Source organism: Centruroides vittatus, unplaced genomic scaffold, assembly GCF_030686945.1.
Source record: "Centruroides vittatus isolate TY-2023 unplaced genomic scaffold, ASM3068694v2 contig_357, whole genome shotgun sequence".
In the NCBI taxonomy this organism is placed as follows: Eukaryota; Metazoa; Arthropoda; class Arachnida; order Scorpiones; family Buthidae; genus Centruroides; species Centruroides vittatus.
In genome coordinates this window covers 1,298,181-1,324,375 of record NW_027122180.1, presented here as the reverse complement: position 1 = coordinate 1,324,375, position 26,195 = coordinate 1,298,181, and the positions used below count along the sequence as shown (strand labels likewise).

The following is a 26,195-nucleotide window of genomic DNA, read 5'->3' as shown; positions in this document are numbered from 1 at the left end:
TGTGCGATCGGCCTTGTAAATTTCTATCTCTTCCAAAGTTCTCAGATGTTCTTGATGTTGGGTGGTGCGGATCACTTTTGCCTCATTAAAAATCGGTGTTATATCCGGGTTTGCTGCATACGTGGACAATGCCGTTGTGTATTTATGGTGGGTAATGTCGGATTTATGCTCCTTTATTCTAGTGTATAGTGGGCGTTTAGTGGACCCTATGTACAGTAATTGTTTCTGCCATCTGTCGTCCTGTAAAGGGATACTATATACTCCCGGAAGTCTATACGGGTTATGTGCATCTTTTCTGTTTCTCAATAGGCTGTATATAGAAGAGTTTCTCCGATAAGCGATTTTAATTCCCTTTTTCTTCGCAATTGCGTTGTATATTGTTAAAATTATTTTGCAATAGTAGAAAATAAACTAATTTACGTTAAATTTACCAATAAAGACTGCTAAATAAGACGATAACACAGAGTCAGAGATGTTTTCATATTTCATTCTCTAGAATTTATGAAGTACAGTATTAACATTTACTGTAAATGTACGTATTTTAATATGATTTTATATACTTTTATTCTTATTTATTGTATAGTAAAATGATTTTATGTGCTTCTAATGCTTTTCTAGTGATATTACGACTTCAATTTTTGTGGCTGACAGATATAAAGTCAAAAAATAATGATTTAAACTTGATTTTTATTTTTTAATATATATATATATATTTGGACAAACAACGTATAATCGAGAACAACTTAACTCGAAACAACATAACCCGAGGTATACAACTGAACCATGAGATTTTCTTAGAGGATAGATTGATGATGCACAAATTCAAATTTGTCAAAAACAAGTTATGGACAAATTCAAATTTGTTTTTTGTAGTTTTGCAGAATACACTGTTATTCACGAAACCTCTCAATTGATAAAACATATGTTTACTAAATCAACTAACAATTGTTATATTAATTAATTAATTAATGAGAATTATTAAAACTATAATTATAAGAAAATGGATAAATGATAGCAGAAAATTGATATTTTTGGCAAATCATATATAATTAAAATATTAATAAATAATTTAATTTTTAATCATAACATCATATTTGCACAAATTTTTCCATTATAGAGTAGAGAGAATTATTTTTGCTTAAATTAATTGGAAATCAATATGAAAAGATGCATCATAGCAATAAAAAATTTATAAATATTAAAATAACGTGATGTAATAGTTATTATAAAACAATATTCAAGTTCTGTCAAAAAATTTTAAGATAAAGAAATATGCAGAAAAAATTTCTATAGACTAAAGTATAATTAGTATATTTTTAATAAAAAAAAACCTATAACATTAAGCATAAAATTTTTTAAGCCATAATCTTAAATTTTAAAATGCAAATTTAATTACCCAAGCACCATCATCAAGACAACAATCAGTAACTACAGCAGCATGATATTCTTTCTTGGTACTTGCTGCTACAACCATTATAGAATCTTCAGTAAAAAATGCTTCAAATCCAGAACCATAAGAATTCAAAAAACTGTCAGGAAAATGTATTTTACATATAGATACATGTAAAAATATTTTTAAGAAGGAAGGAGAAATTTATATATAAAATTTGTTCATAAACAAATATACAATTGAACCTATTTCAAACGTGTTTATCTTGAAAACCTTTATCTTGAAATTTATTTTTTCCCTGCATTTTCAGCCAAAATTCATTATATTTGTTTGCCCTGTTTATCTCAAATAATTTTCTCCCAAAACATCTCTATCTCAAAATTATGGACTTGTGAAATCTGGAAGTTAAGAACCTAGAATTTCTAAATTATTTCACTCCAGTTATAAACGACTTAATCAACAACATTCCATACCCGGGAAATTGTTGACCCTCGAATGGCAACGATTGTCCCCTAACTGTCAACAAGCCGTTATTCCTTCGGAGCAGGTAGATCATCTTGCACGATGGTTTATAGTTAGCGTCCGAACTAGTCGTTTATTTAATATCCCGGGAACACCTATGGCCCTAATAGTGATTCGTTTTCGATCACGTGACAAGTTTTCCCATCCAAAACTTATAAAAGACGCTTCCTTCCCCCCCTAAAGGGCTCTCCTTCGTCTCGTTTTTACGACGTGCACTACGCCATCCGCCAGACTCTCAAAAAGTTTCTAAGTTCTTTAAGTGCCATTGCCCTGTCTACGGATTCTAAAGCTCTACGTGCCATCGGCCCATTAACTGACTCTCCATCAGCCAAACTTTATCGTCACTTCTGAGTGAATACCAACCTACCGGGACTTTCACCGGACTCTGTCGATTACGGACTTGTTAAGAGGTATGAGCATATATTTGTAAACTCTCTCTCTCCGGACCCCCTTTTTGTTTATGAGGGTAGACGTGTAGTTTTGTTCGTTTTGAGTTTAATAAATCTTGTTTTGTTATAAAATGGTGTCTTTCTTGACTGTTGGCTTCGCCTTATCGTCGACCCCATCCTTCCTCCTCCTCCACTCGCGTAACGCGTAACGCGCCGTCGAACGTAACAGCCATCCTGGACACGTGAGTCGCCGGAAAAAGAGGTACGACAAACTCTTACCTCCCCGGGATCTCACACATTGGTGACAATCGAGAGGGGTTCCGACTTATTCGGCACTCCCCCCGATTTCACAGACTCAAGTGTCAATTGCAAATTCAAAGTTCAGCAATTACATTTTGATAGCATAAATTGTAGCTGAGAAACATTTCTTGCAATATAATACATAGTTGCAATTAACACTGCTATTCTCTGATTGGCTATGAGTTTGGAATTTATCTTACAGCTTGAAGAAAGTCGAGCATCAGAAACTAATTCTGTTAAGGTATGTCAAAAATGTTTTATTTATACCTAATATAGGTATGTATTGTACTTGCTACTGTATTAATAAAATACCATACCTCCAATCAAACCTATTATTTTTTACTGTGTAGGAACCTTTATACAGGGATAGTTTTCATTGATAATCCGTCCAAAAACAATCGGCAAAATCCAAAACCAACAAAAACTGAGGCAATTATTTCCTTATGAATCAATGTAAATCCAATTAATTTGTTCCAGACACTCCAAAATAAATACGAAAAACACATTTTACAGAGAATAAATATAGTGTTTAATACTATAAACAATAAGAAATTAATATAAAATGAATATAAAAGCAGACGATTTCAGCAATCTTAATGTCACTCTCATATTTTTTAATGGTTTTCTTTTTCAACTCAATCATGTTCCTGGCCTTCTTCAAAGGGCTGCTGGCTCTGGAAACTTTCTTTGGTCCTATGATGGAGCAAAAAGGAAAGGAAAGGCTAGAGGCATTGGGTAATAATGTTCACACAATGAGAAACAACACCACACTGAGCAGGAAAATGCATGGGTCATCCTTTGTTTTCACAAAATTAGCAGCGAGGTGACGTGGGCTTGCTGACAAAAACCGAGACAAATTTTTCACAGAAAAAATCGATGATAATCAAAGTCAACAAAAACTGAGGTATTACTGTATCTTGAAACCTATCAATCTTAAATGTTTTTCTCAGTTCTGTGATTTGAGATAACAGGTTCAACTGTACAAGTACAGTACAAATTTTATATATAAATTTTCCTTTCTTTCTACAAATAATACTTTTGTTTTAATTAAAACAAATACTTAATTTAAACAACAAAATTTAAATACTTATATTTTCAATATATATATATCTTCAATATATATATATACATTATATATATATAAATTTATATATAAATTTGTACTATACAAATAAATAATTAATTTAATGTAATTAATTTTTAATGTATGTGTATATATATATATAAAATTTTGTTGTTTAAATTAAGTATATATATATGTATATATACATATACATTAAAAACTTTATTTATTTACTTTTTATTATATTCATTAATAATACAATAAAATAAGTAAAAATTGTTCTATAAAAATTTCCACTGAAAGAAAACAATTAAGATAAAAAATAATAAATACATTACTTATAAAACTACAGTATTTTCACTTTTTCATTTAAATATATTAAATTCACAATATTCTGTAAAATTTATTGCAGGTTTTTATTACCTATATAATTGTCTTCTTTTATACTTTCTAGGACTTTCTTTCTCTATCTTGTCCAAACATAAGCAAGTATGAAAGGTAAATCCCATTCCAGGCCACTTCCGTAACCCAGAAATTGTTATACCCTACATAATGTAAATAGAAAAATTCTTATCAGCAGAATAAATTGATATAATATAAAATAAGAATAAAAACTATGGACATGTGTATAAATATTAATTTATATACATATAAATTAATATTTCTATATCATAAATAATCATAAAAGATTACTAACACAATCAAAACAAATGAAAGTTACAAGAGGCATGTACTATATTCAGAGACTGAATTTATAAATAAAAAGATTTGGCAAAAGTGATTCAATTTAGTATCAGTCTTCAAAATCAGTCATCCATAATCTACACAAATTTTTTTATGCTCTAGTAACTTATGCATGCTGTCATGAAAGAACATTCTTGAAATGCTATTTAGTTCTCTCTATACAGCCTCTTGAATTTCCAAGATTGACTGAAACTGTCTCCCTTTCAAAGCAAATTTTGTCAATTGGTGCTCAACTTCTGTTCTTTAGATTAATATTTGCTTTAAAAAATACATAATTTCAGTCAATTTTGGAAATCCAAGAGACTATAAAGAAGAAACTAAACAGATTCAAAAAGATTCTTTCATGAAAGCATACATAAATTACTAGAGCATGCAAAAATTTGTATTGATCATGGAGGACTATATACTATATGAAGACTGCTGATGCTAAACTAAATCATTTTTGCCAAATTTATTTTATAAATACAGCCTTCAAACTTAGTATACACATCTTGTATAAGCAGAAGTTATTTTGTCAATACAACATTGTTTTGTAAGCAAATATTGCTCATAATAAGCATTGTTTGTATGTATTACATATGCTTTTGAGACTCAATTTATGACCAATATTTTGCTGCTTGATAACATCTGTATATGTATATGTTCATGTGCTGGAAGAATTTACATTTAATACTGTGTTCTATATTAATTTCATACTACAGCTTATATCAATAAGTCGAAATATTAAAAAAAATTTTGTACTTCCAAGACATCTGGACCCTGATCTTCAGAATAGACATATAAACAAATAAAAATTCAAAAAAGTTAATGGTAGTGTAGATTTAATTAAATACATTACAGCCATAATTAAACACTCTATTCAGAATTTTCTGGAGCTTTATCAAACAAGCAGGATATTATTAAATTTTGCAGTGGTACTACTCAAAGCATAAGACAAAACTTCAAGGAAAAATCTGTTTAAAAATCAATCAATAGAAGAAAAGTATGAAAATGTATAAAATGAAATGTATTACAAAATATTGACAAATGAATAATAAAGAGAACCTGAAAATTAAAGATTTATTTTTTATGTTATATTTATAGTATGACACCTCAAAACATCATCTTAGTTAGTTACTGACATGTGAAAGAAATACTTAATAGCAGAACAAAACATCTATCATAAAAACACTCTAACTTGGCAGTGTTAAAAGATAACTTTTCATAGAATATTGAATATTTCTACGAAACATTGTGTTCTACTAAAATTACTAACAAGAGTTTGTTAATAGCAACAAATGGCAAAACAATGACACAGTTAATTAGACTGATCATTTAGTACTGAGAAATAAACAAGACAAATATATCAAGATATTCGCTGTAAGTTAATGGTGGCATCAGTTTTACATACAAGAATTATTTTCATTTATTTTCTTTATGCAGTAAATTATAATTATGTGTATTTCATTTTGACTGATTCAATTACATGTACTTTTGACACAATGATGAAAATTAGAACACAAACCAATCAGTTCTTGTAATATTGCTGTAACTGTCACCTCTCTAGATCTGCCAAACCTTATTATTGCTTTATTAAATGCAAAATGCTTTTTGAGTAATTCTTAAAAACATATAAACAGCAAACACATTAATAAAAATCTCAACAATCTTTTACACACATAATACAGTCAAAATAGAAATTCTTACATTATGAGTATCTTGAAAATCAAAAAAATAAGATGGTCCCTGATGAGTAAATTTCTTTGCAACGGATGACAGAATATGCATGAAAGGTAAAACATATGCAAACTGTAATATAAAAAAATAATAATAAATACATATAAATTAAAAAGATCATGAATCATTAAATAAAGTTAATATATTAAAAATAATGTTGATTAAAGAGTCTTTAGTTTAAAAAAATAAAGTTTTAAATAATCTATTTTACCATCTTGAAGTAAAAGCATGAGAGCCTTAGAGGGTAATGAGCACTAAAGCCATTTTCAGTCATAAATATCTGGACACCCATGCAATCTTCATGATTGCACAAATGTCCGGTAGCATAACTGGTAACATATCTACATGGTAAGCAGGAGTACACACTCCAGACCAATCTTTCTTTAAGAATATTCTAACTTTAAATTAAAAATGAAATTTATTTCTAATTATTAAATTTTCCCTAGATGGTGGCATAACTACCTACCTATAGCCAAATGGATTTACATCTCATCATTAAATTAACTTTGTTACATCCTGATTAATGATCTGGCAGTTTGTTTGGCATTAATAATCAAATCAGATAGATGTATATGTTTTTATAAATATTTTTAATTGATTTTTCATGTTTTTAAATTGTCTCATTCAATAAAACTAAATTGTCAACTAATTGTGGTCTAATTACCTTTACTGCATGACTTATCAATTGGTAATTGTTATCAGTATAGACTAATTCCAAAGTGATTACAATACACATTACCTACTGTATTTTCAAATTTTTGTTACTTTTGTTCTAATTCTATTTTACATCAAGATAAAACCATACTACTAAATTATAATTAGTAAATTATTGAATACAACATTTTATTTCAAGAATATAACAACTTACTTGTTTTCCATCTATTTCAGGTCGAAGTAAAAGCAAAATTTCTTTTAAATCTTTGTGTGTTGTAGAATGGGATAAATATATTTCCAACAACTTCAACAATAAACCTATTATTAATCATAAAATATATTTAAATAATAAGAAAGAAAAAGATTTTTATTTATTCTTTATAATCATAAATAAATTTTTCAAAATTTTTCAATAGCCTTTATGAACATTTAACTTTAATTGTATTTCACAACAGAAGGATTATTTGTTACAATAACTGAAAATTCTGACTTATACAATTATTTTAACTTTTTAGTTTCTTAATGTTTTAAATTACATTAAAAAATAACCATTATTCTTCTAAATGGTAAATACTGAACTTCCTAATTTCTATCATTTAATTCTCAATTTATCCAAAATTATATTTATCTTAACATTCTACAATAAAAAAAATAAACATTTTCCTACTAATTTCTAAAGAAACTTATATCATAAAGTTATACATTACACTATTAAGAATTTATTGTCAGAAAAGAAAATTTATTGCAAAAATATACAACCATTTGTCAAAGAAATAATTTTATCAGAAATAAATCTTAATAGGAATAATCAGTAATTTTATCAAAACATACAAATTATGTGTATGTTTTAATAAAATTACTGATAACTTATATTATTAAGACAATCAAAGTTATGAAAATTATAAATAAAAACAAAACAAAGTCTAATTTAACTACAAGCACTAGTTATAATCATAAATATCAAAAATCAAAGCATACATGATAACATGACATGAAATCACATAACAACATAAAATCAAAAAAATTAATTGCCAATTACAGTATCATTAAATTTTTGAATTGTATTTGTCTTCATTTTCTTATTTTAGACTTATAATTTATAAAATAATCTTTATATTAAAAATTTCAATATAATTACCAATTGTTTTACAAGCAAGTTTCTGATGCTGTGTAAAGCATTTCAAAATGGTAGAAACAATATCATTTTGACAACAAATAATTCTGCTATGAAGATCTATCTTACATATATTTAATAATCTATCAATGCATAACGACTGTAGTTCATGTGATTCTAAAGTAGGAAGCCAATCAATTATAGCTACAGCAATTTCTCCATTCTTAATAAGAACAGGTGCATTTCCTAAAGGATTATCTGCAGCCTATTAAAATTAAAATATCTATTAATAATTAATATGAGTAATTAATAAAAAGTAATATTTTTCTTATAAACATTATTTTAACTCTTTAATTATGATACTTTTAAAAAATATAATTATAAAACATTTGCATAGTTCATTTAATAAAAATTTATTATTAGTTATTTCTTTTAAATTCATTAATACAAGTAACATACATACAAAAGTTTATATAAAGTTGTTATAAACAATAGTCTATTAAATACAAATTACAATAATAACATTATAATAGTGTTCTAAATATTCAAAAATATAGGTAATACAATATCATAATACTTATAGACTTCATTCTAAATTCAAAATACTACACTAACATTTACACTGACAAAATGAATGAAATCCACAAATCTTGGCAATATCTGACAAGAGCACTGTTAAATTTAAGTTTATCAGTAAATTTATTAATTTCTGAAATGTTTTTTTGACTTGATTTAAGTCATCATTAATGTGACAAGAATTATGCAAATTTTAAGTGAATACTATGCAGTGATACATATGAAAATATGTATTTTTGATTAAACTTACTGAAATTTTTCAGTATTTGAGAAATGAACATTATAAAAATAATGAATTCACTTTTATTTATTCTTTAAAAAATTAACTCTTTTGAATTAACTTTTAAATAAAAATTTTGAAAAATCAAATAAAAAAACCAACAATCAACAATTTGTTGAGTGATTGTTTTTTATTTGATTTTTCAAAAAAATAGTTTGTTTTGAAAACTTATCCATCCATCCAAGAAACTTTCTTCAGATAGTATTTTTGATTAATCATATTGGCAATACCAGAATTGTTAAAATTCCTTTGTAAATGTAATTTATAAGTTTCGTTCTGTTAGAGAACTTTTATCTGGTCAAAGAGTCTTTTAAAAAATACGAGAAATTTCTCTCAATTTCTGTGCTACTAAGAGATACTTGTAATACTGCAAGTGCAAGTTTACTTAACTGAGGTATATTTCTAGACTCTTGAACCCAGAAATAAATAGCATTTTCATCTGTTCATAGGTTTGCTTTCTGATTTTTGGACAAGATAGCTTTATAGTAGGCAATTTCAATATCTGAAATTCCTTCTATGAAAAATGGTTCTACTCCTCAAGTGGTTCTGTAAATTGTATAGGATTTGCACATAGTGGATCAAGTTGTACCTGTATCCAGAAATTACATGAAATAAAATATTTAAAATAAATGAATATGGAAATTTAATTTCATGAGGTAGTAATGTTCTGGTCATTTTGACTGAAGTGTATCCCTAATCACTATCTAGAACATGGTTGAATATATTGAGAAAATACAATTAATACTAGCTAATAAAAAAAAAATTGCATAATTTTTCACATTAATTTGATTTTATCATGAAATATGAATGTTATGCATTTTTGTCATATTTGTCATTATGAACATGCAATACAAGTTTAAATGAAAAAAAAATAAATCTTTAAAAATTTAATTTGTTGGCAGATTCAAATAATAAAATCATTATTATATATGTAGAGTAATTTATAGAACATAAATTTAAAATATTTAAGTACTATTAAATAAAATAATAAATTTAAAATGCTTTTAATCAGTAAACTAAACATTTAAATTCCTTTGAATATAATAATTAAAATATAAAGGAAAAAACAATTAAAATAGCAATAAATTTCATTACAATATTACAGTTATTAATAAATTTATTGGCAACCTTAAGTTTAGCTATATTTTTTTCTATTAAACTGACAAAATGAATAAATTTAACAAGAATTATCAACTCCATTCAATTATTAATGCCAAACAAACTGCTGGATAATCTGGCAGTTCATTTGGCATTAAGAATTATTGTGTATCAAGCATAAAAAAAGATATATAAAACTTAATACAAACTATTTCAGTATTTTTTAATTTTTGTCAGAAAATAAATTTTGCCAAACACTGTTTCTATAAAAGCTTCTGATATTATAAATAATCATTTATAGCTTTTTCTAAATAAAAATGTATTATTCATACATTTCATATACTTAAAGTAGAAGTAAATTTTTAATCGATTACATCACCAACTGCCATAAATAATCAGGCTATAAATGATTAAAGATTATAAATAAATTTGGCACTTGAGGTAGGCATTAGGTGCCATCTCTTATTAAAATTAATAATTAAATAAATTTAGATTAAACTGGAAGAAAAGAATCGACCCAAAGCGGGACTCGAACCTCGCTTTGATTATTTACGGCAGTTGGTGATGTAATCGATTAATATTATTGGGTTTAATGAGTGTTTGGTTGTAAATTTTTAAGTTCAATAATTGTATTTAAATTTTTTGAGATTTATGAATTAATTATAATTATTCATCTAATCACTTTTCCATTAATGTCATTTTCTGACTGATGCTACAATAGCCATAATTATTTAGATATGTCATCTCTGTTATTTTTAACAATAGTTTATAATTATAGTAGAGTTCTGATTACTCAAGACAATGTGGACTGAGGTTATCTCAGATAATTGAAACCTCTGATAATATGAAATTTCTGGTACAAAATGGTCACTGAAATACAAGATTACTATAAAATCAAATTTTCATAATTATTACAATTAAAATTTTTATTCTAGTGACTTTTCATGAGAATGCATTCTTTTGTTTCTTAAACCTTTCTTTCTAGTATTATGCATCATTTGGCCAAAAATTCATAAAATGAACTATAATAAATTCTCTTGTTTGCTGACAGCATTCTTCCACAATTCACTTGGATAATGGGGAATCTCGGCTAAAGATATTAGTTACTCTACTATATAATAAAATATTAGTATTTATCGATCTGAAATTCATATACCTAATCACAATAGTCACATGTCTAAATAACCAAATTCAGTAGTTTTTTTTTAATACTAATTTTAGCAATATAATTGTCTGTATGGTAAACAAGACAGCCCAATACTAAGATAACTTTATCATCATTTCATTTTACAAATGCATTTTAGATAAACAGATAGTTGATTCAATTAGAATGACTCTGTGGTATTTTCACATTAAAAAACATGAAATGATGGAAGTGTGAAGACATTTTAGTTTCTTCTATATAGTTTTAATGTGAAAATACTGTCAGCCATTTTAATTGAAACTATGTATTTTTAATTTTTGGCTTATTGCCAGAGGACATTTTAAACTGTTTTACATAATTTTACAGAGGCATAGATAGCCTCTAATGAAAAATTGTCTCTGTAAAGAAAGACTTTGATTCTGGGGATTGGACATGATGGAAGTGTGAAAATGTTTTAGTTTTTTCTATATGTTTTTAATGAAATGATTGCTTGACAATTGAAGAACCATCATCTAAGATATTCATTGTACAAATACAATAAATGGAAATAAAAAAAATAATTCTTCATTATGAATAACTATTTGACTTTTTAAAATTATCTTAAAATACAATAATCAATTCAAATGAATAACAGCTATTATTCATAAATCGCACTAAAATTTAATAATTACTTTTCCATTTTAATTACTTTCAAATATTAAAATTTTACTTACTAAATTAAATAAACAATCAATTAATTTTGGTGAAGGCTGGCCAAAATTTTGCAAACTGAGGCATAGCTTTTTAAATCCATGCTTGGAGATGAAATGTTTCTAATTGAATTGCAAAATAATAATGTTAATATTTCTTTATATTACATACAAATAACACATAAATATTTATTTAAACCAAATAAAAATTAATACTTTGGAATGAGATCCTTTAGATATGAAACCAGTTATAACAGACAGAACAGCTGCAGCAACTTCTTGTCCATTTTTCTTATCTAACTAATAATAAAATGTTCATCAATTATAAAATTATTATATATATAAGAATAAATAGCTTATATTAACATAATTTATGATAGTAAAGTAGTGAAAAATATATTATTATATAATTTATTTTAACAACATTTTAACAAATTGTTTCTCTTAGTATATATTTTAACAGAAAAAGTCCAAAACACTCAAATATTTATTTATTTAAAATTTAACAATTTCAAAGATTCATTTTTATTTTCAATCAAAACATTCCAAGAACTATCCATTCTTGTGATAAATGGCCATAGAAATCAAAACACCTATAAATCTGTTTGTATAAAATTCTTGATGCAAAGAATCAAAATACATTAGTATTATTTCCAACCAACTGATAATCTTAAGCAATTAATGATGAAAAATATCAAGCAGTTTATAATAAATTTAAACATAAAATATTATAACATTAAATTATAATTATGTACTTCCAGCATTATTATAAAAGAAATTACTAACAACCACAATTACATAACATCAATAATCACTCAAATCAATATTAATATCAGGTCCCCAAGATGGTTCTGGCATTTTTCAGATTTTTTAAAATTAAACTCATGTAAAATAAAAAAATTCAATAAGTAGAATATAATGGATATGACTTATTAAAATTACATGTGTTCTAAAGTTAGAATATCTATAAGACACTACATAGAATATGGTACAATACTGGGTACAAGTCTGTTCAAATCCTTCAAAATGAGTACTGTAATCTCAGTTATTTCTGTTTGTATGCTCTACAGGTCTGGGAGAGCTATTTCCCCTCTGAAAAAGTGAATAAAAAGTGAGTGCAATAGTGACAAAACAAAGTAAAAATACAGAAGGAAAACTCAGCAAAATACTAGTAAAAATTGTTATTTTCTTTTTATTCTGTTATAGTTAAACAAATTTTAAAAATTTCTGTATATACTGTAATACAGTAGTCACTCTTTATATTGCACTTTTTTGGTCGCCCAAATTTTAAATGCATTTGAGTCAATAAATTTTAAATTACTAATTGCCACTGAATTTCTATTTGCAATGAAATACAGTATTTTATTTCTACTATTGTCCTTGAAACTACCACTGAAGGTGAAACAATAAATTTGTCATGATCTAAATATGCAGAATAGGTGGACAGATGGATTATCATTTGTTTCCTTTTGATATAAAAGTTGTTTATTTATTAGTTTTAAGTACTGTCTCCTCATTTACAAGTTTCTGTGAATTCAAAATTTTACACCTTTATGTGAATTAATGGTATTGTGTCAATTCACATAAAGGTGTAAAATTTCAAATTCACCACATTATGTGTAAGGAAAAGACTTCTTTAATTCTGAATGGAAAGTTCTAAAATTTTTATACAGTAGTAACTTTATTTTGTTTCTTAGAAAATTTTTATTCTGTAATTTTATAAGTTTTGATGTTCTATTATATATTCAATATTTATTTTTTAAAATTTTCAATTACAGCATTTATAATTTTTATTGAAAAATATAAACTACACGAATTTCTAATAAGTGATTTATATAGTATTGTATAATAAAATCGTAATTGATGTTTTTATATCCACAGTATTGAACACTTAACACTAATAAGCATCACACATGCTGGTTGTACTTCATTCATGTTCTTGCTGTTAATAGCCTCCTCCAGTTCTTTTGTTTGCTGCTTCTAACAAAACTTGGCCTGTTGCATGTATTTCATTTTCTTCTACATTTTTCTGGTTTAAACTCAGCTGCAATTCCATAATCTTCATGTTACAAACAGCTTTCTTTTGTTGTTCTTCAAAATGTTAATATGCTCTTTTTTCTGTTTCTCTTATTCTTTTAACTTCTTTTCATTTTCCAATTGTTCTTGATAATTTCTATGCACTGAGGGAACTAATTTCAGTTGCCCTTTGTAATGGGTACAAGGTATGGGCTTTGGTCATACATGTTTAGCCCCTCCTTAACAATCAAAAGTGAATTAAGCATTCTTTCCAACACTGATGCTCTATCAGGAGAAAGTGCCCCGGGCGTAAAATTGACCCTCTCTCTCTCTCTTATGGGAACGGGATTTTCAATGCCGATTTCACTAATTTGGCTATACTGGGATATTTATCATTATCAGAAACTGTTTATTTTTTAATGATTCGAGATGTGTAAATATTGATTTCAAAATAAAATAATAAATCTGAAATAAATATATTCCAAATAATATAAGTAAAATAATATTTTATTAATGATTTCATAAATAACAAGGAACTTTTTCCTGCAGATGAATAAAAACCAACATCATTGCAACGTTGTTAACCTTTTGGGAAGCATCTGAAAATTTTTCTCACAAGCAATCACGTGTTGTACTTTTTACAACACTTTGAATATTTTAATTTATTGGTAAATTTTATATGTAAATATGAATTTACATTTTTGTTTACTTTTTTTAGTCTCTCAAATAATGCACAATTATAATCAGCATAAAAAAAAAGATTAAAAAATGGATATTTCAAAAGTAAAGTAATCACACATTTTATGAAAATAATACTTACTATATGGAATAATTATACTTGTAGTCAATTTAAACATACATTTAGGAAGATATAAATGTGATTTAACGTTAACAATATGCTATGAAATCATTAAAATAATTTTATTTAACTCAAGTTTATGAAATTATTTAAAGATAAATCAAGTAAAAAAATATTTTTGTAAACAACAACTCCATAACCCGATTGTTAATTAAAACCAAATAATTATTGGGCTATAACAAGGATAACTAAATGCTCAGAAACGAAATAATTTGTCTAGTGGTAGGAGGTTATGCTACTATCTCATGTTAATTTTAATAATTGTATATTTTGAATTTAAAAGTGGCAGCAGTGTTGTCAGCTTGAGAGATTAATCCCTCTGCGTAGAGTTTTTTCCCCTGCAAAAGGATTTTAGTGATTTTCTTGGAAAACAGCCATAAATGCAGGGATGCTTAGAATACTTATTTTTAAACTCCGTAGAAGAAAGAGGTAGATTCTGGCAAATAATGAAAATATGGCATGAGTATATAACTTTATTAAACATAAGCTTCTGAATTTGTAATGAGAGGGATTTTTTAAGTGCATAAAGGATTTTTTTTACATACATAAAATAAATTTTTGTTTCATATAACCTAACAACACTTAGTGGCAGTTGCGATTTTGAGTCCAGCTGAGGGCCGCGTATTTTCTTCCAGAAAATTCTATTGCGATAGTCCGATAATTCGGCAGATCATTTGGCTTTTAAATTATTTTTGATTTGTCTCACATCTTAATTAGGCACATGAAAATGATCAAAAAAGTGAGAAAAGTAAGCAACTCAGAGGCCTGGCTCTAAGAGTTCAAACTTGACATGTGCCACAGAAGTGGCTAAGACAGGCCAAGCTATTGGAAAAGGCTCAGCTAGTGTTCACACAACTCAGTGATGGTTCAAAAAATTTCCTTCTAATAATAAACACTTGAAAATACTTTCTGGAAAGGCCAGCCATCTGCTATTGATAATGATGAATTGAATTCTCAGATTCTTCCCAAACTAGAGACTATCTCAGAGATTCAATACAAGTGGTGAAACTATTCTTTTAAATTTACACTATCTTGGAAGGTATAGAAGCTAAGAAAGTTGATTCCACGTGAAATGACTCCTGCCCAGAAGAAACAGTAGCTAACAATTGCTCAGAATTGCTTTTGCTTTTCTGTAATAAAATGGAACCATTTCTGGAATGCCAGTTAATGTGTGATAAAAATGGATTTTCTACAATAATTCTAAGCAATCTTGCTATTGATTTTCAAGAAATAAGGCAATGCCATAAATTTCAAAGCCCAATATCCAAATGCAGAAAATTCTTCTGTGTATATGGTCAACTGCTGCTGGAATTGTCCAATAGGGGTCTTACCATCTGACCAAACCAAACAGCAGATGTGTTGATGAACTGCATATTCCTGCATAACAATCCAAGCTTTAAGTTGCACAATTTATGTAGAACCAACTTCAGAGCCTTGGTTTGGAAGTTTTCACACTCCACTGAATTCTTCATATGAGTCTTTCAGATTATCACTTTTTTTAAGTCTGGACAACAATTTGCAAAACTGGCACTTCAGAAACAAAAATAATTGTGGAAAATAAGTTGAAAAAGTTTTTCATCATCAAAAAATGATGATCTTTATAAAAATGGCCTATATATTCTTTATTAATTTATTATAAAAATACCTTAGGCAAGAAATACCTCCCCTGATTAACAATATAACATTCTATTAAAATTTCATAAAAAGTAATAACAACATTTTTATTGCTTTTTATGAAATCTTAACAGAATGTTAATTTTGTCACTCCTGTATTCACTTGAGTCTGTGGGTCCGGCACTGCTACCCCACACATTCAAAATTCTCTCGTGTCATCCTGACAAGTTGCAGGAAAAGCAAGTGTTTCTGTCTACCACCAAGACAGACCATAGTCGGGCAGCCTCTGGTGGGGGCCATCCTTATATTTTGTAAATAAATAAGTTTTTCTACTATTTTTTCTATTTTTTAACTTTTTCATATAGACAACTTAACCTGAATTATTTTGATGATCAAATGATAAGACTAGATTAACTATCAGGCTAGAACTCGGCTAATTATTAATAATTTTTTTAGAGCCTAAAATAAATTTGTACTTTACTTAATTAAAAAGTGAACAATTAGGAATTACATTAAAATTTCTCTGTTAAAATAATAAAAACATAAATGACTTAAATAATCTTATAAAATACATTTAATATTTAATATTTTATAATATTTAAATACTTACAGTTTTATTTTCTAAAAGTTGCAATAATATGTCACAGTAATTCATATCTTGGAAGACTTTTCTAACTGAAACATTGTCTCTATGACATAGAATTGTTTGTAGTGTACCTTAAAAAATATGCATATTTTTTTAATTATCTACTAAAACTTGTAAACTATACAATTTTATAACATCAATCAACTTAAATATCATAATTATTCAAAATTATTGAAAATAATTTGTATACTAAATGTTCAAAAGTGCAATTTATCTATGATTTATTAAAATGTTAAATAATTCAAAATAAAAAAATTCAGATAATTACTAGGAATTTATAAAAATTTTCTAACTGACAACTGAACTAATTAAGTAATTTAATGATTAGAGATTCTAAACTAATTATTAATCTATTGATATTAAAGTACTGATAAGATTAATAATTATTGCATCTTAATTAATTTTATAAAAATTTGTTTAATTTCAGAAGTAACTATTTGAGAAGAGTTTAATCTGACTCTAATAAGCAGATAGTTTATGCCATATGATCAGACAGATATTTCTCTAAATGTAAATTAATTATACACTATTATATTGTCATAACAATTGATTGTGATAATGATTAAATGTATAAATGATAATGATGATGATGATTAAAAGTAGTGACAAGCTCTTCAGATGATAGAATATACTATATGCTGGGAATATCAGCTATAGTCAACAGTATATCATTTGAGCCATAAACGAGGAATAGTAAGTAATAAACAACAATTTGTGATAATTTTATTAACTAAATAATATATTAAAATTAATATATTTAGATGATTTTCTATCTAAAATCTGGATGACATAACTAGTAACACATTCATATATAAGAACAACTATTAATCTTATTGTTGTTTCCTTTCGTATTCTATATGTATCCATGTATTGGACAATTGGAATATGTTTCACCAGTCACATTAACCTATGGGGAAGTTGCCCAGTGTTTTCTAGGGAGCACAAACAGGAGCAGTCAACTCTTGCTATACATTTGCTAAGTCACAATTATCAATAGTACATCATCCCTATCCATTTAAGATGTATGGAGGAACCAGAGACTTATAAAGTGATATGATATGACTAACCAGAGACTTATAAAGTGTATATAGTTTCCCTATTTTACATTTGTAATGTGAAATAAAGAATAATGATGATTAATTTGAACATATAAATATATATTAATCTACAGTTCAAATTCTCTCTAATCTAAATTCTCCATGTATAATTTTATCTAATTATACATAGAGATATTTGGTTAGTTAGCTTATTATTCCTTCAAGGATTACATGTCCTAGAAGGAAAAATATATCTGAAGCTATTTTAATAAATCATCAAATATTATTCTGAGCAAAGATACTGTTTAATCTAAACATTAACATAAAGTGTGGATATAATAGATTTTAAAATTTATGATTTGACATTTAAATGTAAAAAAATTAAACATCAATTTCTAAGACAGACTACATAAAAGATCAGAATTCTAATTCAAATAAAAATTCTAATCTACCATAGTCTAATTTTAGTTTGCATAAAATAATCTTATGACTTACCAATCATATTTACAGCATCTGTACAATGTTCATCAGCATCATTCGAATTACAAATTTTAATGATAGTATTTACAAATCCATCCAATATGGTAGAAATTTCAATTTGTCTCTAATAATTTAAATATTAAGTTTATTATAAATAAAATCATTTTAAAAATAATAAACATTCTAATAAATTCAATTTAAAATATAGCAACATTGATAAAAGAAATAACATAAATGATAAATATATATAAATATTAATTTATTCCTTATTTTATTAATAAGAAATTAGATTAATTACACAACAATTGCTGATATCCACAGAAATTTTTTAATTCTATAATAATTATCATATCAACAATTTTCTTTTTAAATAGATCTTTTAATGTCATGATTATTTGAGACTAAAATCTGTATTCATAATGTTTGGTGAAATATATATTAAAAGGATGAAAATGATCAGCAACAATCATTGCACTTCAGATTATTCTTCAATACTAGAGTGTATATATGCCAATAGTTTCTGGCTTGCAACAGGATTTGACTTGTGATAAAGTTCCAGAATGAAACTCCTATCATAAGTCAAGTCCTGTCAAAATTGGTCATAATGGTTGTCAAATTTGTCATAAATAAAACAGAAAATAATGGTGACAATGGAATATGATCTCAAGGTTCCTTATAAGCCTTTACTTGTATAATATCACATACAGTACAGTGTAATTAGTTACTCTGTGTATATATGGTAATATACTTTGATGCTGTTTAGGTATATCACACATCAAATCAAAGATGAATATTTTAACTAGTTAATTATAATATTTTATTAACAATGATTCATGGACACATAAAGGTAGTCAAACTAAGGTCAATGAAATCAATATTCCTTCAATACATAATTTGAAATTTATTTTGTATACTAGTACTTTTTTATATATTAACAGGACTTATTATACTGGAAAATATGGATGCAGATATTTTCCGGTATAATAAGTCCTGTTAATATATAAAAAAGTAGTATATACAAAATAAATTTTAAATTATGATAGAAAGGGCACAAAAGCATAATTAATTCCTTCAATACAATTTTTGATTTTATTTTTATTGTTAAATTTTGTTTATTTAATTCACTATTAATAAACTTTAATCTTATATAATATCAAAATTAAAATGATAATTTCAGATCAGGTAGCTCCAAGGAAAGAAAGTTTGTTTTTGGTTTTGAAGAACTAATGACACAAACCCAAGTTACAGAATAAGCCCAGATAAATTTATCAGAGTTTGCTTTATAGATCTTATGCATTCATTGAAAGCTTTCATGAAATCTCAGAGACAGGTGAGAAAACATATGCACCATGAAACAAAGTTTAAAATGCCAAACCCAATAATCTAATGAGATAACAAGTCCTTCATTCAGAACATGCTCACCCTACATTTCCAAGTCAATCCAAGCATGTCTGATGATAATAAACTTGAGCATTTGATGAAAGGAATCAAACAGAACTTATTTAATTTTTGTTCTATAAGCGCAATAATGATCAATTGGCACAATTCACTTCTTTATTTCAATTTCATTGAACAAATATAAAAAAATATGACACGGTTTCAAAAAATGGCAACTTATTTAATGTTCATATCACTACTGACATTGCTACAACTGCTTTTATTACTACTTGTCAAAACAGGGCTAGCTGATGCCAGAGGGTTAACTGATCATGATCATTCTGCTGTCTCCAAAATGTAGCAGTTTCAATTCTAGATATGAAAACTGGTGACTAGTGCTTATACAAGAGATAAATTGGAAAGAGTTGCAAGAATGCTTAAATGGCATGAACAGTTGACCTGACTTGATCACTTCAGTTCACAGCAGATTTATTGAGGAAGCTTTCCAGCAATAACTAATCACACCAACAATGCTGCAATGAGACACTCTAACATTTGGTACACTCCCAATTACATTCTTATCTGTTTCAAGTATGAACAAGCTAGACACATTAGATGATATTGTCATAATCAGATACAAACAAATCAGCCAGGAATGTATACTTCAAGACCAGAATTTACAATTCTCCTTAATATTGAGACATCAGAGTTGAGGCAATCAGCAACACATGAGAATTCCACTGATAGATGCCAGGTCCATCAATGGAGATGCATAGTCCTAGTACTAGAAATCAATGACCATCTACATATCATCAATTACAATTGAATTCACCTTCAACTAATTGTAGTTGATGACCTTAGCTCAATTGCAAACTGACAAAAAACTATTAAGATACTCTTAAGCAGTAGGGCCATTTCACCTTGTCAAAATCCTTCTACTGCCACCATTGCACTGTAGACATATTTCTGTAATGAATTAATACAAACAATGTAGAAGCACTTGTAGATACAGGAGTTGTCATTTCAGTAATGTCAGATGCTCATTGCACTGAGTTACATAAAGTATTGACTCCAACTTCATTAGCTGTTACAAGCTTGGGTAGACTAATGATATATGTTCTTGGATGATGTATTGCTAGAATACAAGTTGAGTCCTTAACAATTCCATGGAGCTTTTGGTGCTGGAATGTAGTTGTCAAGATTTGATATTGTGTCAAGATTTTTTAGAAAGAACTATTGATTATTGGGATTAACTTATTCAATTTGAGGTCAAGGAATCATTGCTAGTGAGTATCTCTACACCGACTATGCTAAGTGACACTCGACTTTCTGGATTTAATATCATGGCCATTGTCCATGATGTACTGTACATTGTTCCATTTCTGAAATAGTCAAAGGTTACCATTATCTAATTTTAAAATGACAATTACTTATGCCTAATACCATTTGATGGAACCCTCAAGGCTTGGGTGACCAGTAGCAACCCTATTCTACGGGACTTACAAGTTAGTTGCCAGAATCTGTTTAGAGGAAATGGAACCAAAAATAAACATTCAAATTGTCGCTTGCATGAATAAGAAGTCAGAGATAGAAACAACAACTACTACAATCACTAATTAATGCAGTTCTAAGCTCAAAACAGTCAGATGAATTATTTGCTTATTGTAGAAGTACAAGGGGCTATTCACTCTGATTTGCTTCCAGAACATTATACACAAGGGTAAAGTATTGAATTTGGATGAACAATCATCAACCCATCCAACTGAATTCTTATCAAGTGTCTCTTGAGAAACAACAAATCATCAACAAAGAAATTGATAAAATGTTGAGACAAAGTGTAATCCAATCATCCTTAAGTCATTGGTCTTCTCCAGTAGTTTTAATAAAGAAACATGATAAAAGCTGGAGATTTTGTGTTGATTACAAAAGATTAAACTTAGTTACAAAAAAGAACATTTAGCCATTACCTCAAGATGATCTCCTAAATTGTTTGCAAGGAGCACAATTCTACTTGTCAACAGACTTAAGATCTGGATATTGGCAGATGGAAGTTGACAAACAGGATAGGGAAAAATCAGTCTTTGTTATAACTGATGGATTATGGGACCAAAGATTTAAATCTGGCAATCATTTAGTTTCATTATGAAAATATCAGGCTTTGCGATGTTTATATATGGATTATGGGAGTTAAGAGTTCTATCATTTGCTCTATGTAAAGGCCCGATTTCATTCAAACATCTTATGGACAATGTCTTCAGGATTAAAATGGAACATTTGCCTGTGCTACTTGGACTATGTTGTCATTTTGCTCCAATGTTTACAAAACATCTTCATTTCCTTGCAATTGTATTGGAATGTTTTCAGCAGACAGGATTACAGCAAAATCAACAAGTGTCATTTTGGGATACAAGATTTACACACTTCAGGCCATCTCATCAATAGAATGGAGATACAACCTGATCCCAATAAAGTAAGGGTCATTAAGAAATTCTCTATTCCAACCAATGTAAACAAGTCCAAAATTTTCTGAGTTTGTCTTCATACTATTGATGGTTAGTTCATTCAGCATTTCTCAGAAAGAGGTAAACCTCTATTAAGAGCTATCAAATTTATTGAAGAAGAATGAAAAATTTTATTAGAAACATGAACAGGAGGCATTCAGTTGATTGAAAATGGCCTTGGCTTCAGAACACATTTTGAGCCATTTTGACCATGAAGCATAAACCAAATTACATACTGATGCAAATGGCTATGGTCTAAGCACAGTTCTGATTCAGAATCAAGGGGCCCGATCTGTGATAATAACTTATGCCAGTTATACGTTAATAAAAAACAACAAAAATTACTCAATGATGGAAAAAGTGTTTGACTATCATTTGGGCTATTAAGAAGTTTAGATGTTTATGGGCATCCCTTTCAAGTGGCAGCTGACCACCGTTCTTTATGCTGGCTTACAAATCTTCAAGATCCTTCTGAATGAATCACTCAATAGGTTTGTGGCTAGAGGAATATGACATCACTGTAGTATGTATATAAGTTTAGTCACAAACATCTCAACATCATTGCCCTTCATTACAATCCAATTTACAAAGAAGTCACACAGACATAAAATTTAGTAAACAGTATCATTATAACCTCAGACTGGCAACCTCAACAAACAGATCCAATGATTCAACAAATTATGGACCATATCATTGTTTATCAATACTTTTGTGTATTTAACAGAATTTTAAACAGACAAAGTTATAATCCTATGGGATCACCTTGGCATATCATCATCAAAAGATCCTTAAGAACTTAGACATCAGAAGCTTATCACAATGATCCACTGGGGTACATACAACTGCATATCAAGAAATCATTATTGGAGAGGAATGAGTCAACATACAAGGTGATACATTCAAGCTTGTCAACAATTTCAACAATGTTGACACTACCAACCAGCTCCATTTTAAATGTATTTTAACATATTACAAATAATATAAACTAAATTCATTAAATTGCTGTTTTTAATATATATAATTCTTCAAATTCCAATTTATTAATTCATATTAATATAATTATCTAAATCTTATTAATGAAATATGTTTAAAAAATTATTTGAATCAAATAACATACTTGATCTGTCCTGCAGATACATAAAATATGAACAATTTCACTAAAACATTGAAGCACCACTTCTTTTGCTTTAGATGGAATTAATAAATCAGATAATAAATAATACAGAATATCTAATGTTGCTGGAGTAATAGCAACTAAAGCATTATGCTGAAAAATATAAAATGACAACAAATTAATTTAAGATATCATAAAATATAAAACAGATATGCATACATTAATACTTCATACATACAGTATATATAGCAAATTAAGTTATCAAGTTAATAAAAAAATTACCAATTATAGATTAATATCTCAGACTAAACATTTATTTACTATATTCTATTCACAGTAGACTTGTCTTATTTAGAAGATAATGCCTAAAAACTAGAACATACAACACACAGATACTTTTATGTCCTATTTCCAGCACCAATATTTAATAAACATTAGATAAATCCAAACAAAACCATCTGAGATGTAAAAAAATTAAACCAAGTAAAAATTTATGACAATTTAGATTGGTCAAAATTTTTCTTAGATAAGATAAGTTTGACACTTGGAGGTAAAATGTAGAAAGCAATAGTGAGGTTGAGGCGAAGTTTTCAACACAAAAATGTGTACGTCGGACATTTAGCACTGCTTTCCTGTAAGCCTAGAAGTTTGACAATGGCATTTGGAAAGTCAGTGGAATCATGCTCGACATTCCAAACACCATTGTCAAACTTCTAGGCTTAGAGAACATCGGCGCCGAACATATGACGTACACGTTTTCGCATTTAAAACTTCGGCCTCAACCTCACTAATAATACGGGTAAAAATCTTGTGGGTACCACTTCCAAGCATCAAGCTTGTCTTTACCAAAGAAAACTGCTAAGAAAAATTTTGATCGTCATCTAAATTGTCATAAATTTTGACATGGTGTAATTTTTTTACATCTCAGATGTTTTTGTTTGGTTATCAATTGTTTTTGTTTAATAATTGTATTATTATGTCAAGATACAAGACGATGATGTACAATTTGGCTGGCACTAGGCGACTGAATGTGTCATTGACCAAATGCACTGCCATCTGAATGTGTTGCTGACCAACGCACTGTGAATCAAACGTGCTGCCAACCGATGCTTTTGATATGCCATTTAGAAAAATCATTAAAAAGTTTTAATTGGCATAAATTCGAACTTTTGTAATTCTAAGTAACATTTTGAACAAAACTCATGTTTCCATGCAATTTTATCTTTATAAGCATAAAATTAAGCCGTAAAACTGAATTAGTTCTATAGGTAACTCCCATAAACTTTGACCTAGCAACCTAGTGAGCATTTCACTGATAACAAGAAAGGATTAAAATTTAAATTTAAAATAATTTAAAGAAAATATTTAAACATTTAAAATAATTAGAGATAAGTTTAAAATTTGAGCTTTCTAGACCTAGTAGTTTTTTTCTCTACAAACATCTGCAGTGCTGGATGAAAAAAAGAAGAAAATACAGCTTTTGTGATGATTTTTACACCTTTCAATTGCTTATATTTCTGCAAGTGCATTACAGAAGATCTTGATTTTGCACACTACCTAAAAAAACAATTTTCTTTCGAATGAGATATTCAGAATTACTTCAGGTATTTGGGAGCAGAGAAATCGACCCCCAAAAATCGGCAACTCTGATTCCTGTTTATGTAGTCAATCAGTGACTTTTTCACTTGTCGGGGAGTCACTGCCATGACTACTGATGGAAGAAAACAAATGTTTTCAGCAATTTTACTGGCCCTCCTCAGATTACAAAAACTTTTTTTTTTACACCCTTTAAATGAGTTTGTACCATACATTTAATAAAAGAATTTTTTCAATAAACTTTTTACAAAAATCTGAACAAACATAAACATTCAAAATATGGAGCATTCTACACTTCAATGATGTTAAATAAATTTAAAAAGTTTTTAAAACATATTTCAAAAATCCAGCAACAAGTTGCTTAACTTTCCCAGCAACATTTAAAACTGTTTGTGATGCCATTTGTTATAAGATTTTGTTATAAAAAATTTTTCATATTTTTAATTGTGATTTAAATCCTCCAAAATCTAACAGCAAATCCCTGTAATACACAATCCTCTCTGAAGAATTTCAGAAATTTTCAACAAAAAGCACAGGAGATTAAGTTTCAAATTGGGATGAACAAAATCATGCCCCCCCACACAAACATCCATACATATAGAAGAAACCCCAAATTTTTTTTTCATTTCTTGACATTTCAAGGTCCCAAGTTAAAAATGTAAAAATCTTGGGGGTCAATTTTTGATGAATTGCCATACTTTTGCCTCTGTTATATCTTAACTTTCTTGGCTCTGTTAACAAATTCAAGAAAGTAAAACTTAAAGATTACAACATATTTTTTAATGTAAGGAACAAATATAAAATTCAATCCATGGTAAGCAATGCTTTTGCAGCAGATTTAATGTCTTTGTTATTAGTAGATTCACTTTCTTTCACATGTTTATAAATTTCAACAGCTTCAGCAATTCTGATTTTTTATCATCATAAATTCTTTGTTTTATTTTTGCCTCTCCTCATTGGGGAGACACCCCAGGCTCACTCACAAATTGAGCTAGTACAGTACATCCCTTTCTGGATGTTGCATGCATTGTCTTTAATTTTGATAGTTAACAATCTATCTGTGGAGTCTACATAAGCTAAGTGAGTGTTAAATCTTATATCCATTAATGGTATTCTATAGACCCCAGAAGCCCTTTGTAGGTTTATTTCATCTTTACCATTAGGTAGCGGTTTAAATATAATAAGGAAACTTGTATAGATTATTTTTTGGTTTATGTGAGCTGCTAGTTTTGTGTACAAGTTATGTAACCTAGGCTCACAGTTTAGAACTATCCTT

The 26,195-nt window shown here is 27.9% G+C and overlaps 1 protein-coding gene across 3 annotated transcripts in view; it reads right to left on the bottom strand.

The window, feature by feature from the left end:
* The window catches only part of LOC136974820 (neurobeachin-like protein 1), a 179,853-nt gene that overhangs the window by 108,767 nt on the left and 44,891 nt on the right, over positions 1–26,195 (bottom strand). For all 3 annotated transcript variants that reach the window (XM_067269768.1, XM_067269769.1, XM_067269770.1), the window contains exons 8-17: positions 23,327–23,476; positions 18,347–18,455; positions 16,779–16,885; positions 11,896–11,979; positions 11,704–11,802; positions 7,917–8,157; positions 6,993–7,096; positions 6,095–6,196; positions 4,088–4,209; positions 1,397–1,529 (exon numbers count right to left, since the gene is read on the bottom strand). In XM_067269768.1, coding sequence (XP_067125869.1) covers positions 1,397–1,529; positions 4,088–4,209; positions 6,095–6,196; positions 6,993–7,096; positions 7,917–8,157; positions 11,704–11,802; positions 11,896–11,979; positions 16,779–16,885; positions 18,347–18,455; positions 23,327–23,476 — 1,251 coding nt within the window. The remainder of the gene's footprint in view (positions 1–1,396; positions 1,530–4,087; positions 4,210–6,094; positions 6,197–6,992; positions 7,097–7,916; positions 8,158–11,703; positions 11,803–11,895; positions 11,980–16,778; positions 16,886–18,346; positions 18,456–23,326; positions 23,477–26,195) is intronic.